Source organism: Nycticebus coucang, chromosome 21 (assembly GCF_027406575.1).
Source record: "Nycticebus coucang isolate mNycCou1 chromosome 21, mNycCou1.pri, whole genome shotgun sequence".
NCBI lineage: Eukaryota > Metazoa > Chordata > Mammalia > Primates > Lorisidae > Nycticebus > Nycticebus coucang.
Genome location: NC_069800.1, coordinates 22,583,288 through 22,597,895, shown reverse-complemented (window position 1 = coordinate 22,597,895; position 14,608 = coordinate 22,583,288). Strand labels below are relative to the sequence as shown.

The window sequence follows — 14,608 nt, the reverse complement described above, 5'->3', positions numbered from 1 at the left end:
AAGTCACAGGCCCAAGGCGCCACTTTTGCAGTTCAAAGTTGAGGAGCCAGGAAGGGACACAGAAATAGGGATCTCCCCTCCTCCAACCACCCAATGCTGTGGACACAGCTGCTTCTGCTCCCAAGCATCAGATTTTGGGGCAGGTGAGCTGCATCACCATCAGTTCTAGCTTGTGTGGGAGGGGAAACACATCCCATAAGTATTCCGCCCACCACAACCAGGGTCTACATGGAGGATGCAGCTCATTTCCATACCTTCATGGACAGGCAATATTTTTGCAGCTGTCGCAACCCAGGAATCTCATCCCCTGGGTCTTTGCATCACTGGATCCACAGTCAATGCCCTCAAGTATCTATCCCACAGTAGCCTTGCAAGACTGGTGAGTCCAGAGGGAACTGTGGGTCTCTCAGAGTTTAGGCATTCAGGATGGGCCACTGCTAGTCAAGAAGAAAATGCAGAAAGCGAGAGAACCCCTCAGGGCAAAAAGGACTAGGACCATACCATTTGGACCTTTCTTCTCTTTCTTCTCTCCCCTGCCCACTACTGCCAAGGGAATTGTGGCTATTTCCTCTCAGGACCAGTAAGGGTTCCACAAGGGATGAATGAACCCCAGTAGCTGGGAATAGCTGCCCTACCTCTGACAGAGAACCTCGTATATCCAGGCTTCCATGGAGCTTCGGGCTCACTCAGAATAGTACTACCCAACAGAATCCAACAACTCTTCCCAAAAATAATTCACCACGATCAAGTGGGTTTCATCTAAGCATGAAAAGAGGGTTAAATATACTCAAATCAATAAATATGATCTGCCACACTAAAAATAAAAACAAAACAAAAAAACAAAAAATTTCTTTTGCATCTAAACAGACGCAAAAAAAAAAATCCAACAACCCCTTCATGATAAAAATTCTTAACAAAGTACAGAAAAGCCATTTATGAAAAAAACACAGCCAACATCTTGAATGGAGTACAAACAAAAGCATTCCCCCTAAGAAATGGAACAAGACAAGAATGACACTTTCGCCACTTTTCTTCACATAGTAATGAAATTCCTATGCACAATATAAGGCAAGAAAAAGAATAAAGGAAATTCATATGGGAAAAGAAGTCAAACTACCTCTGTCAATGAGAGGATCTTATCTATGGAAAACCCTAAAGACTCCTCTAAAAGACTGCTAGAATTGATGAATTTAGTAGAATGTCAGTTTACAAAATTAAAGTAAATGAATCATTAGCATTTCTATATCCTAATAACAGCCAAGCTAAGAATCAAATCAAGAACTCCATGCCAGCTTGAGACTGTCTCAAAAAAAAAAAAAAAAAAAAGAACTCAATGTCATTTGCAATAGCTACAAAGAAAACAAAATACCTATGAATATACCTAACCAAAGAGGTGAAAGATCTCTACAAGGAGAACTATAAAACAATGATAAAAGAAAGCACTTAAGACATAAACAAATGGCAAATTATCTTATACTCATGGACTGGAAGAATCAACATTATTAAAATGTCTATACTACCCAAAGTAATTTCTAGATTCTATGACATTTTCATCAAAATATAAACATCATTTTTCACACAAATTTTTTTAAAAACCCTAAATTTCATATGGAATCAAAAAAGAGCACAACAAGCCAAAGCAATCCTAAGCAAAACAAACAAATATGGAGGCATCACATTACCTGACTTCAAATTATACTATTAGGCTACAGTAATCAAAACATAATGGTACTGGTATAAAAGTATACACATAGGCTGGGTATGGTGGCTCTTGTATGTAATCCTAGCACATTAGGAGGCAAAGGTGAGAGGATCACTTGAGGTCAGGAGTTTAAGACTAGGCTGGGCAAAGATAAGACTGCCATCTCTAGGAAAAAATTAAAAAATTAGCTGGGCATGAGTCATTGCCTATAGTCCCAGTTACTCAGGAGGCTAAGTCAAAAGGATCACTTGAGCCCAAGAGTTTGAGGGTGCCATGAGCTATGATGATGTCATTACACTCTAGCCTGGGTGACCAAGTGAGACCCTGTTTCTCTCCCCCTAAAAAAAAAAAACAAGTACACACATAGATCAGGGGAACAGAATAGAGAATTCAGAATAAAACCTCATACCTACACCTACCAGATCTTTGATAAAAGAGACAAAAACATAGAATAGGTTAAGAATGCCCTATTCAACAAATGGTATTGGCAAAATTGGAGAGCTACACGCAGAAGAATGAAACTGGATGCAAGAACCTGTCTCTACTAACATTTTTCTATTGAAAAATTAGCCAGATGAGATGACACGCCTATAGTCCCAGCTACTCAGGAGGCTGAGGCAGGAGAATTTCTTGAGCCCTTGAGTTTCAGGTTGTTGTGAGCTAGGCTGAGGCCATAACACTGTAGTCCAGGCAATAGAGCAAGAATCTGTCACTTAAAAAAAACTACCTGGAGATCCTAATCTTCAAAATAAAATAAAACAAAATAAATGAAATACTAAATTAAGACAAATAAAATAAAGCAATCTACAGCAAGAAAAAAAATAATGTCAATACTAGGGACATTACTAAAATTCTATTCTTTTGTTATATTTATATACCCAACTCATACCTTCTTTTACATAGCCACAACAAATAGTGGTAGTGAGCCTTAGTTAATGCTTGCTAACCAAAACTACACTGAAACTATAGGAATAAATGAACTAAATTAGGTCATCTTAGAAAGAAGTTATTTGTCCTTTCCTACTACATCCCTAAAAAATTAATAAACTTCCTCTCAAAAATTATAATTTTCTGCTATACCAGCTCACTATTTGATGGTTTTTCCTTTGTGGAAGTATGTTTTATTGCCCTTACTATCAGAGACAAGGCCTACCAGGATTACACAGCCAATATCTGTAACACAAAGCCTTTAACACCTATCCTCCCCTAACAGCAGGGCTGGGTTCTAGTCATTTTGTAGGACAAGGTCAAACATAAGTGCTTTGTATACAATGAAGTCTATATATTCTGAATATTAAAATATTTCCTACCATTTAAAATGTCTGAAACACTCCACTTGAATCTTGCCTGAATTCAGTCTCTCCATTCAACTTAACTTCTCTCACAAACCTCCTTCTCTCCACTACAAGAGTAACTAATTTAGGTAGCAAGTTTCTTGCTGGGTGACTTTTTAAATGATGGCCACAATGGCAAAGACTGTGGCATCTACGATTAAGTCGATGGTAACCACAAAGCTCTGGAACATCCATTATCACTTCTGTTTCTCTTAACAGCCCTGTTAAAGGAACAGAGTATCATGATCTTCATTTAAAAATAAGGACACAGAGGTGTCACAGGTTAAATTATTCACCGAATTCACAGAACTAATGGACTAGCAGTTAATTCACAAGATTACCCTGCAACAATATAGTCTTTTGAATCCATCTCGCTCTCTTTCCACTCGCTCCATGACAAAATTTCTCAGAAGAGTTATCTCTACCCTTGCCTCCCAGATCATCCCATTCCATGCTCATCAATAATCCACTATGTCACAGGAACAATTCCTGTCCAGATCCACAGTCTCCAGGTGCTAAATCCAATGGTCAGTCCTCTGACCTCCTAGCTGTCTTCTTAGCAGCATTTGACCCAGGTGGTGACTTTCTTTGAAATGCTCCTGCCTTGTCTTCCCAGACACTCTTCCTAGTTGAGCTTCTGCCTCACTGGCTGTTCCTTCTTTCTCCTTTGCTGATTACTCTTCCTCCCAACTTCTATATGTTTAAACTAGCCCAGGGTTCAGTTTTCAGACTTCTATCTATTCCCACTCCTTAGAGACCTCATCTAGCCACATGGATTTACATCCCTTTTGATGCTAATAAAATGGATATCACCATCCCAACCTGCCCATGAGCACAGAGTTGCTCACATAACCAGCTCCATAGTTAATATTTCTACTGCCATAGGAAGCTTTCCATCAGAGATCCTTCTATCTCGTATGATGAGTGGTTGGCTGAAATGTTCAGAAATGAAAATCATCTGTGAAGCAGAGGAGCATTCAGGAAAAAAAAAAAAAAAAAGGTATTTTTTCTTTTTTGTTTAAAACATAGTTTCATTTGTTAGTCAGTCTTTTTCACATAAGACCAAAGCCTATTCTTTTAATGTGAGAATTATCATCTATATCAACTTTCTTGCATAAATTGTAACACACTGAATTGTCCTATGATCAAGTGTCATTTTAACTAAAATAAAACCAGATAAAAAACATTAAAATACTCTGAATGCACAATGCTTCTATATTTTTATGTTTTTTCTCATCTTTTACAGTTGGTTTCCCTCTATTTAAATCTATAGCAGTTTTTTTATAAACAACTGTTTTTTCAAGTTAGTTTTCAAATAGACCACTCTCTTACTGTTCAGACACTTTTCATCCAGATAACTCTCTTTTTAAACTCAATGCTCATCAGTTTACATGAGACTTACTGAATATGTAATAACAAATTAAATTCTGCTGCTTGGGTCTCAGGAAAGAAATACATAAAAGGAAAAAAACTAATGATTAAAAACAAAGAACATAAAGAGACTTGGTGGCATATAATGCAATGAAAAGAACAGAGGAAGGTGATACACCAAAAGGCATTCCATTAGCTTTGGGTGTTTCAGGGTATTATTTGCATCAAGTAACATGTTTTATGGTGAAAGTGGAAAGCATCGGTCAATCTGAGACCACTAATGGGAAATACATTTAGAAAACTTGATTTCCACTACACCTAGCTCCTTCACCAGAAAGCCATACTTCCCCAGCTCTCTTCACTTTAGTAAATGTCAATACCTAATAGCTCAAGCTAAAACTTTTAATTTCTTTTTTCTTCCATCCCAGTCTCTAAGGCATCAATAATGTCTGTCTTTCTAGAAACCCTCAAAATACATCCTGGGTATAAGGTATAACAACATCTCTCCACCTCTACCCCTATCACCCACAATCCAGGCAGCCATCATCTCCCACTTCCTAACAACTCTCCCAACTTCTATTCCTGCCTTCTCCACCTCATCAGTCTGCACATTACTGACCACCCTGACCTCTCTTCATCAGTGATGCTTTCTTTGCCTTCAGAAAAATTTTAATCCCTTTGTACATTACTGTTTTCTTCATGGCATTATCCCCATAAACTTGGACTAACATGTTTCTGATTTTACTTCTACTCTTGCCAAGCTTAACAAGACATTTAATGTTTGTTCATTTCTCTAATTCAAGCTCCAACACTCTCGCAACAGCACAAAAAAAAACGACTCAATAATAACAAACACTGCAGTGAGACACTAACATGCCAAAATTATGAAACCTTACTAACGCTTTTGTACAGTGCTGTCAATGTAAGTGGACCGTGGCAAATTCGCAAACTTAATCGTAGGACCTCATGTAAGTACCAAAAAACTTTACATACATGACATGCATTGAATTCTGTAGGATCATACTGTTCTCAAGCTTATACACCTAAATGCAGATTAGAGATGTTATTATGATAAATTCATTATTAATATTCCAAACACCTCCTGACCTTTTCACTTGATTGTCTTCTTTTCTTTAGTTGAATGAAATCTGTTTCCACCCTTTCTGCCAGTTCTAGTTTCCTCTTGTTTCTTTTAAATGCAGCTAAACTGAATCCTATAAAAGAAACATTAAAAATATAATTTGAGAGATATTACAATAACAGGGCAAATGTGATATCCTGAAGAGCCTTCCCAGAACAATATCCTTAAAGATGTTAAAACTAAGGATTTAAAAAGTCTTTTCAACACAAACTGAGGTAGTAAGGGAATAAGAGCAATAACCTAAGGTATAAAAATTAAGAAGAAGATAAAACCCAGAGAAATAAATGAGTCCTGAAGGCAGACACTACCTCGGAGGTATCTGTCAACACATGCCACCTCCAAATGTGCTTTAAGAATCTGTGCACAAAGGACAGGAGATGAAACTTGAGAAAAAATCAGCATGAGAAAACATATTGGAAATTATCCACAAAAAAAAGGGAGGGAATTTCAAAGGTTGACACACCCAGTGAATGAACAACGAAAAAGACACTATTTACAAAGAAACAGAAAACTTACAAGTCTCAGCCTTGTCTCCAGATACAAAAGAAGAAAAGTCTTCCTAGAAAATTCATGATTAAAGAGGGCATTCAGATAAGTTAAGAGAAGAATGTGTATTACCTATGAGACCTAGAAAAAACGATTGCAGTGTGGCAGTGCCCGAAAAGTCCTCCAAACATACATGCAAATACTCCTAGAAAAACACACACACCTTAACTTACTCAGATCTCATAGAATTGCCATGTTTCAATTAATACGTGCCCATAGTTTTTTTAAAAATGCACAAAATAGCATTCACACGTGTTGAGACCACAGCTTCTGGCACCATGCTGCCTCTGCCCTGCTGAGGCCGCCCCGCCCTAGGCCCCACGGCACCCACAGCTCCTGCACCTGGCCCAGCGCCCAGCCCTGCCAACTGCTCTGCGTGTGCACGGAGTTGGAGCAGCGGCCCAGCCTCCAGCGACATCCTGGGCCTGGGGCCTGAGCCCGTGGCTGCGGCTGCAGAGCGCTGCACACCGAAGGGGACAAAGCTTTTGTTAAATTTCTGAGTGATGAAATTAAGGAGGAAAAGAAAATCCAGAAGCATAAATCCCTCCCCAAGATGTCTGGAGGTTGGGAGTTGGAAGTTAATGGGACAGAAGCAAAATCAGTGCGGAAAGTAGCTGGGGAAAAGATCACTGTCCCTTTCAACATTAATGACAGCATCCCACCAAAATATGATGGTGAAGAGGAGCCCTCACAAGGGCAGAAGGTTGAGAACAGGAGCCTGAACTGACGTCTTATTTCTTTTACATTCACTTACTGTTACTATTCATTTGGCTTTTTTCTGTACAAATCTAGATTTTTGTATAACATAATGATAGAGAATAAAATTGGTTTATCTCCTCAAAAAAAAGCATAAAATACCCCAAGAATAAAAGGAATAGAATTCAGACAAATATCAGAAAGCACAACCTGACCTGCAGAGACCTCAGATACTAGAATAATCAGGTACAGACTATAAGACATGTTTATGCACAAAGCAATAATCAAAAATATGATTAAGGCCTTATTATCATGGTAGAGGTACTGACAGAGTGATAAAAATGACCAGGCAGACTTGAAAAACAAATAGAACTCCAATAAATAAATAAATTAATTTATCAAAAGTTTTAAACTTGACTTAATAAAGAAATAAATAATAAATAAAATTTTAAAATTGATAATATACAGATTTTAACAGCCAATCAGATTCAGGTGCTAAGAACTGAAATACATACTGAAGAGGCATTAGAAGTATTCTGATAATGGCAGATTAACTTATTCAGGGTAATTCTCTCATTGAATATTACTAAAAATGTTGAGTGAGATTTTTAAAATACCACCTTAAAGTCATAAAAGTCTTACAGGAAATACCAAGGTAAACTCTGGGGGTAAACTGTGAACCAAAGGTATTGCTGCACTATGAGTTTTTGCCAACAGTAGCACACCTGTGTTTGTTTAGTGGCATGGAGGAGCGCCATAACCCAGAGCCATCAAAGGGGGAGGCTTTGTGGCAGACACCCCCACAACAAGCTGAGAAGTTAAAGTACCTTCTCCAAAAACGACAAGGAAAGTCTTAGAAATCAGTAACAGAAGGAAAAGTGGAAAATACACAACTCTGTGAAAATTAAATAAAACACCAAAAGAAAGAACAAAGGAAATTAGAAAATAACTTAGACATGAATAAAAATGAATACACAAGATATCAAAACTTTTGAAGTGCAGCAAAAGCATGTTGAGAGTAACTTTTATAGCTATAAACACTTACATTAAAAAAGAAGAGGCCGGGCTGGGTACAGTAGGTCACACCTCAGGAGGCCAAGGCAAAAGGACTGCTTGAGCTCAGGAGTTTGAGACCAGCCTGAGCAACAACAAGACTCCTGTCTCCACCAAAAATACAAAAATAATTAGCCAGACATTGTGGTGGACTTTGGGGAACGGGCTGTGGGTTCCCACAGCCTGGAGTGGCATTCAGGAGCGACCACCAGCTGCTTCTCTTCTTTTAACAACATTCTTTCCACCTGCCACAAGTCATGGAGCCTATGCATACTTTTCTTGTTATCCAGAAGCACATAGTTCTTCCTCTTTCAGGATGATCTCTACCCCATGTGCTAAGATTTACCCAACCTTGTTAAGACACTGTATACATAAAGCTGTTAACACAGTTCAGGTGCTGGCTGCAGTCATCAGCTGCATCAGTCCTCCCAACACCATCCTATCTCTCATCTCATGTGTGTTTTGGTCTCGTTTGTGTGTTTTGGTCTCTTGTGTGTCCCTCTTCTTCATTTCCCACCTTTCCACTCAGGTCAACTCTCCCTCCTCATGCCCAGTCAAGAGAGGAATTCTCCTCTCTCGTGCTGGTACATGACAGTGGATGCCTATAGTCCCAGCTACTCAGGATGCTGAGGCAGGAGGATAGCTTGAGCCCAGAAGTTTGAAGTTGTTGTGAACTAGGCTAACTCTAGGGCACTCTAGCCTGAGGCAACACAGTGAGACTCAGTCTCAAAAAAAAAAAAGAAGAAGAAGAAGAGGAGGCCAGCCATTCTTATGTCTAGAATCCCAGCACTCTGGGAAGGCTAGGTAGGAGAACTGCATGAAGCCAATAGTTCAAGACCAGCCTGGGCAAAACAGCAGATACTAGCTCTAAAAAAGAAAACTTTTCAAATCAACAGCCTTACTTTACAACTTAAGGATTTAGAAATAGAAGAGCAAACTAAACCCCAAAACTAGCAGAACAAAAATACAGATCAGAATGAGGTAAATAAGAAATATAAAAACAACAGAGAAAAATCAATGAAACCAAAAAAGTTAGTTCTTCAGAAAGATCAACAAAATTTAGGCCAGGCTCGGTGGCTCACGTCTGTAATCCTAGCACTATGGGAGGCTGAGGCAAGTGGACTGCCTGAGCTCATGCATTCAAGACCAACCTGAGCCAGAGCGAGACGCTACCTCTAAAAATAGCCAGGCATTGTGGTGGGCGCCTGTAGTCCCAGTTACTTGGGAGGCTGAGGCAAGAGCCCAAGAGTTTGAGGTTGCTATGAGCTATAATGGCACAGCACTCTACCAAGGGCGATAAAATGAAATTATGTCTCAGAAAAAAAAAAAAAAAAAATGTGTAAGATGGTAAATTTTACGTTATGTGTATTTTACCAGAATTTTTAAAAGAACTACAAAAAGCATATGGCAAAAACTAGAAAGAATCTAGATGCCTTTCAATGGGTATGTGGCTTAACAAACAGTAGTACGACCTTACTGTGGAAGACTTAGGAATAAAAAGAAATGGGTATCAATAAACACATCCTGGATGAAACACCAGAGAACTATACTGAATAAATTAAAGAGCCAATTCCAAGAGGTTGCAGACTATATGATACCACTTATATAACACTGAAATACAAAATTATATAAATGGAAAAAATTATTAGGGGCCTCCAAGAGTTAAAGTCGGAGGGAAGTGGGCATTAGAAATCTTTATGGGGATGGAAGCATTCTGTATCTTTATTGTATAAATTATCAGTATCCCGGTTGTGATATTGTACTATAATGTTATTACAATTGGGGGAAAGTGAGCAAAGGGTGCATGGAATTTCTTTATATGTTATTTCCTATAACTGTAAATTTATAACTATCGCAAAATAAAAATTTTAAAACAGCATAGCTGAGCATATGACAAGTGATATTAAGAGCTGATATGTCTGGGCGGCGCCTGTGGCTCAAGGAGTAGGGTGCCGGTCCCATATGCCAGAGGTGGCAGGTTCAAACCTAGCCCCAGTCAAAAACCAAAAAAAAAAAAAAAAAAAGAGCTGATAGGTCACATACAAACTATAATAAAACTCTACAATTAGTACATATATTTTATATCACATTGTCTTTCAAAGTATCCTACTCAGAGGCAGAAAAAATGTAAGAACAGCACAATTTAGGCAACATAAAGGAATAAAATAGGCTATCTTGTGGTAGAATCATGGCCTAAGATAAAAATAATGTTCCTAATTTATTCTTTACTTAATTTGAATAACTACCTTAGGTCCAATCAAAAGATAAAATGGCTGAAAATTAAGAAACAGATATAGTGTAAACTATTTATGTCTGTCCTTTACCAAGGAAAAACAAAATTATTTTCATTTCAATTTCAAGTTTCATAAAGCTTCTGGAAGAACTCAAAAGTACATATTAATACAAGTTCCATCAAAGACTTTCTCAAAGATAGATGCATATCGAAATTATCAACAAATTTTTTTAAATGGCAGATGACTGGTCCTAAGTACAAAATTTCTGATTTCATTGATTTGGGGTATAGCTAGGGCTAAGGAATATTTCAAAGCTCCCCAGTGATTCTAATGTACTGCCAAAGCTGAGAACCATTGCTCTAATGATTATACCTAATAACAGATAGGATCAACCACTAAAATCACCTTATCAGTCAGTGCTAACGAACTAGACCTATTAAATCCTGATGAAATCATCACTAGGATCATTTTCACATCCACCATATTAACAATAGTGAGAATGATATAATATTAATAGTTAACATCTGAGTGTTTCCATGTTCCAAAATGGGGATAACAATTTTTTATACATAATCTCAAGTAATCTCAAGTAATCATAACCTCTCCATAAGACAATGTTCCTTGGAGGCAGCCTGCCATGGCACACAAAGGTGTATGCTTCTAATGCCCGTAGGCTCTGAGCTACTACGTGGTCACCAAAGGTAGTGACTTTGCAAAGGCAGACTTATCAAAAGTACACAGAGAATAAATCTCTTATGAGGAGAATACACCTCCAGGCAGTAGCATAATGTTAAATGCACATCCTCTTATGAGTCAGCAATTCTATTACCAGTTATCTGTCCTAATAAAATACATGTGTATAAAGTGATATGTATACAAATATTTGTAGAATTACTGATGTTAAAGGCAAAACCTAGAAGCATCTGAATGTCTATCACTAAAGAAAGAAATAGCTAAATATGGTAAAATGCTATTAGGTAGCTTACAAAAAAATAATTGATCTATATAATATCAACATGGACAGATTTCAAAATATTTTGCTGGCTAATAGAAAATATTAAATATGCTATGTTATGGTACTAATTATCTAAAAACTTACTAAAGATACTGTAGTATGACATATACTTAACAAAAAAAAAAAATACTATATGTTCTAGCATTTCTAGTAACACAGAAAGAAGAACCAATAACTGTTACCAGAGTGGGTAAGAAAGACTGGGACTTGGTACACAAGTAAAAAGGCAAGGTTAGGGCTCGGTGCCCCGTAGCCCAGTGGTTAGGGCACCAGCCACACGCAGGGGAGCTAGCAGTTCATAACCCAGCCTGGGCGTGCTAAACAACAAGGACAGCAACAACAAAAAAATAGCCTGGCATTGTGGCGGGTGCCAAGTCCCAGCTACTTGGGAGGCTGAGGCAAGAGAATCACTCAAGCCTGAGTTTGAAGTTGCTGTGAGCTGTGACGCCATAGCACTCTACTGAGGGTCACATAGTGAGACTCTGTCTCAAAAAAAAAAGGCAAGGTTAGGTTAATATGGAACATTCCAGTTCTTAAAAAGGTAACATATTCCTGTACCACACAATTAAAAAGTACAAAATATAATGTTAAATAATCAACTCTTTTTTAATATATGTTTTATATTTGTTTATATTATGTATGTTATTATTGTTATAGTTATGTGCCTCATAACAATATTTCAGTCAACAATGGACTACATAAAAGTGGTCCCATAACAGACTGAGGGGCCAGAGCTGGAGGAATGCTATTCCACCCTGCGCAAGATTGTGGACAGCTGGGCTGACCCCTGTCAGCCACCTGAGTCCAGTCAGCAGCCAGGAGATTTCAAGGACGTGGGCTGCCTCCCTTTCCTCTGGGGAAAGCAAGAAGAAGGGGAAGGACTTCCTCCTGCTGCAGCCATGATTCACGATGCACTAATACATGGGACCAAAAATCCCTCCTTAGAAGTTTGAGAGTTCAAAGTGGGCAGGACAGGCGGGGGGTCAGCATTTTAGCTATTTATTCCCTTCCTAGGTAGGGCTGGGAAGACTCTTACAATAGGGGGGTAGAGACCCCCACTCTGTGACAGTCCCTTCAATCCTACCTTTGGATTCCTTGGGACCCTCATTGAATGTTCAAGGCCAAAGTTATCTCCATGCTGAAAGGTCACCCATCTGTCTCCACCAAACCCTGAGATCAGATCTTATTCACCTTACAAAGATGAACCCCTGCCCCAAGATAGGGTGATACACAATGGGTCTGGTAAAAGGGCCTGTTGTCAGGGACAGAGGGAAGGGAGAAGGGTGATCTTTGGCTATTGCTGCTGTTTATAAAAAGTCTGTTATTTGTTACTATTTTTATTTATGTTAAATAAAGTTTTGTTTCATTCTTTAAATAAAATTTTTTAAAAAGTGGTCCCATAAGATTATAAATTATATTTTTACTGTACATTTTCCATGTTTACATACATAAAACACTGTGTTATAACTGCCAACAGTATTCAGTATAGTGACATGCTGCATGGGTTTATAGCCTACAAGCAATGGGCTATACTACACAGCCAAGGTGTGTAGTAAGCAATAACATCTATGTTTGTGTATGCACTCTCTGTGATGTTCCACAATGACAAAATCGACCAACAATGCATTTCACAGAAATTATCTCTGTCTTTAAATGATGCATGACTGCATTTTGTTATTATTTATATTTCTTAACAGTATGCATTTATAAAACACAAGTTTCAGCTCCTGCTAATGATGTAAGAATTCATATCATAACCCTCACACTAGTAACAATTACAAACTCTGGGTAACTCCTTAAAAGAAAATAAAAACAATGTGAAGGGAAATAACCAAAAGTTGACAGAAATAGGAAAGAATTCAAAAACAGAAAGAAAAGAAACACAGTGGGTTAAGTCCTCATTCATGCAGCTTTCCCCTTAAGGCACTCTCCAATCTGAAATGCACAGGAAATAGAAGCGAAGCAAAAAACTACAGTCTTACTAGGTTAAGTTGAAGGAATTTGGGGCTACTAAAGCTGCTGGAAACTAAAGGAGGAATTCTTGAAAAAAAGAAGGCACAAAATTTATGTAAAAATTCTCTAAAATACGTGAATGATCTCTTAACTGTTTATGAAGGATATAATTCCATCAAGCCTAGTAAGGAAAACAGCAGCTAAAAAAAATGACAGACATTTGACAAATGTCCACTATAGGACAGACAAAGTTAAGTTAGAGGTTTCCACTGAAAGCTCAGGAAGGCCCCATCTTAGAAGTAAAGATCACAAGCCAGTATTCTTTCAAAGACTAAGAGCAAAACCGAAATAGCTCCACATTAACAAAGCCTAAAACCAAGGGGAGACAAAATCAAGATAATCTGCAAATAATTTAATCACATGTTAGATCAAAACTCAACATTCTTCAAAAGAAAGGAACAAATTCATAATCTCTAAAACAAATCATCTACAATGTCTAGTTTTTAATTGAAAAAAATATTAGGAATGATCATCCACAACGTCTAGTTTTCAATTCAAAAAAAATATTAGGCATGTATGGGCGGCGCCTGTGGCTCAAGGGGTAGGGCGCCGGTCCCATATGCCAGAGGTGGCGGGTTCAAACCCAGCCCCGGCCAAAAAAAAAAAAAAAAAAAAAAAAAAAATTAGGCATGTAACAAAACAGGAAAATATGATCCAGAGTCAACATAAATTGACCTACAAATTTTAGAATTAGCAACCAAGGATTTTTTTTTTTTTTTGCAGTTTCTGGCCTGCGCTGGGTTTGAACCCACCACCTCTAGCATATGGGACTGGAGCCCGACCTTTGAGCCACAGGCGCCGCCCATCAGCAACCAAGGATTTTAAAATAGTGATAAGATCTCACAAGCCATCTTACGGAATTAGAAAAAGAAGAACAATCTAAGCCTAACCTCAGTAGAAGAAAAGAAATATCCAAAATCAAATCAGAGATCAATGAAATTGAAAACAAAAGAATCATTCAGAAAATTAATGAAATAAGGAGTTAGTTTTTTGAAAAAATAAATAAAATAGATAAACCATTGGCCAGACTAATGAGAAATAGAAAAGTAAAACCTGTAGTAACATCAATCAGAAATGATAAAGGAGAAATAACAACTGATCCCACAGAGATACAAGAGATCATCTCTGAATACTACCAGAAACTCTATGCCCAGAAATTTGACAATGTGAAAGAAATGGATCAATATTTGGAATCACACGCTCTCCCTAGACTTAGCCAGGAAGACATAGACCTCCTGAACAGACCAATTTCAAGCACTGAGATTAAAGAAACAATAAAAAAAGCTTCCAGCCAAAAAATGCCCTAGTCCAGATGGCTTCACACCAGAATTCTATCAAACCTTCAAGGAAGAGCATATTCCTGTACTGCAGAAATTATTTCAAAAAATTGAGGAAGAAGGAATCTTCCCCAACACATTCTATGAAGCAAACATCACCCTGATACCAAAACCAGGAAAAGACCCAACCAAAAAGGAGAATTTCAGACCAATTGCACTCATGAAT

At 37.9% G+C, this 14,608-nt stretch overlaps 1 protein-coding gene across 6 annotated transcripts in view; it reads right to left on the bottom strand.

Annotated features, from left to right (window-relative positions):
* Positions 1 to 14,608, bottom strand: part of TASP1 (taspase 1) — a 393,334-nt gene that overhangs the window by 236,785 nt on the left and 141,941 nt on the right. For all 6 annotated transcript variants that reach the window (XM_053574174.1, XM_053574176.1, XM_053574178.1 and 3 more), the window contains one exon: positions 5,515 to 5,621. In XM_053574174.1, the coding sequence (XP_053430149.1) occupies positions 5,515 to 5,621 (107 nt within the window). The remainder of the gene's footprint in view (positions 1 to 5,514; positions 5,622 to 14,608) is intronic.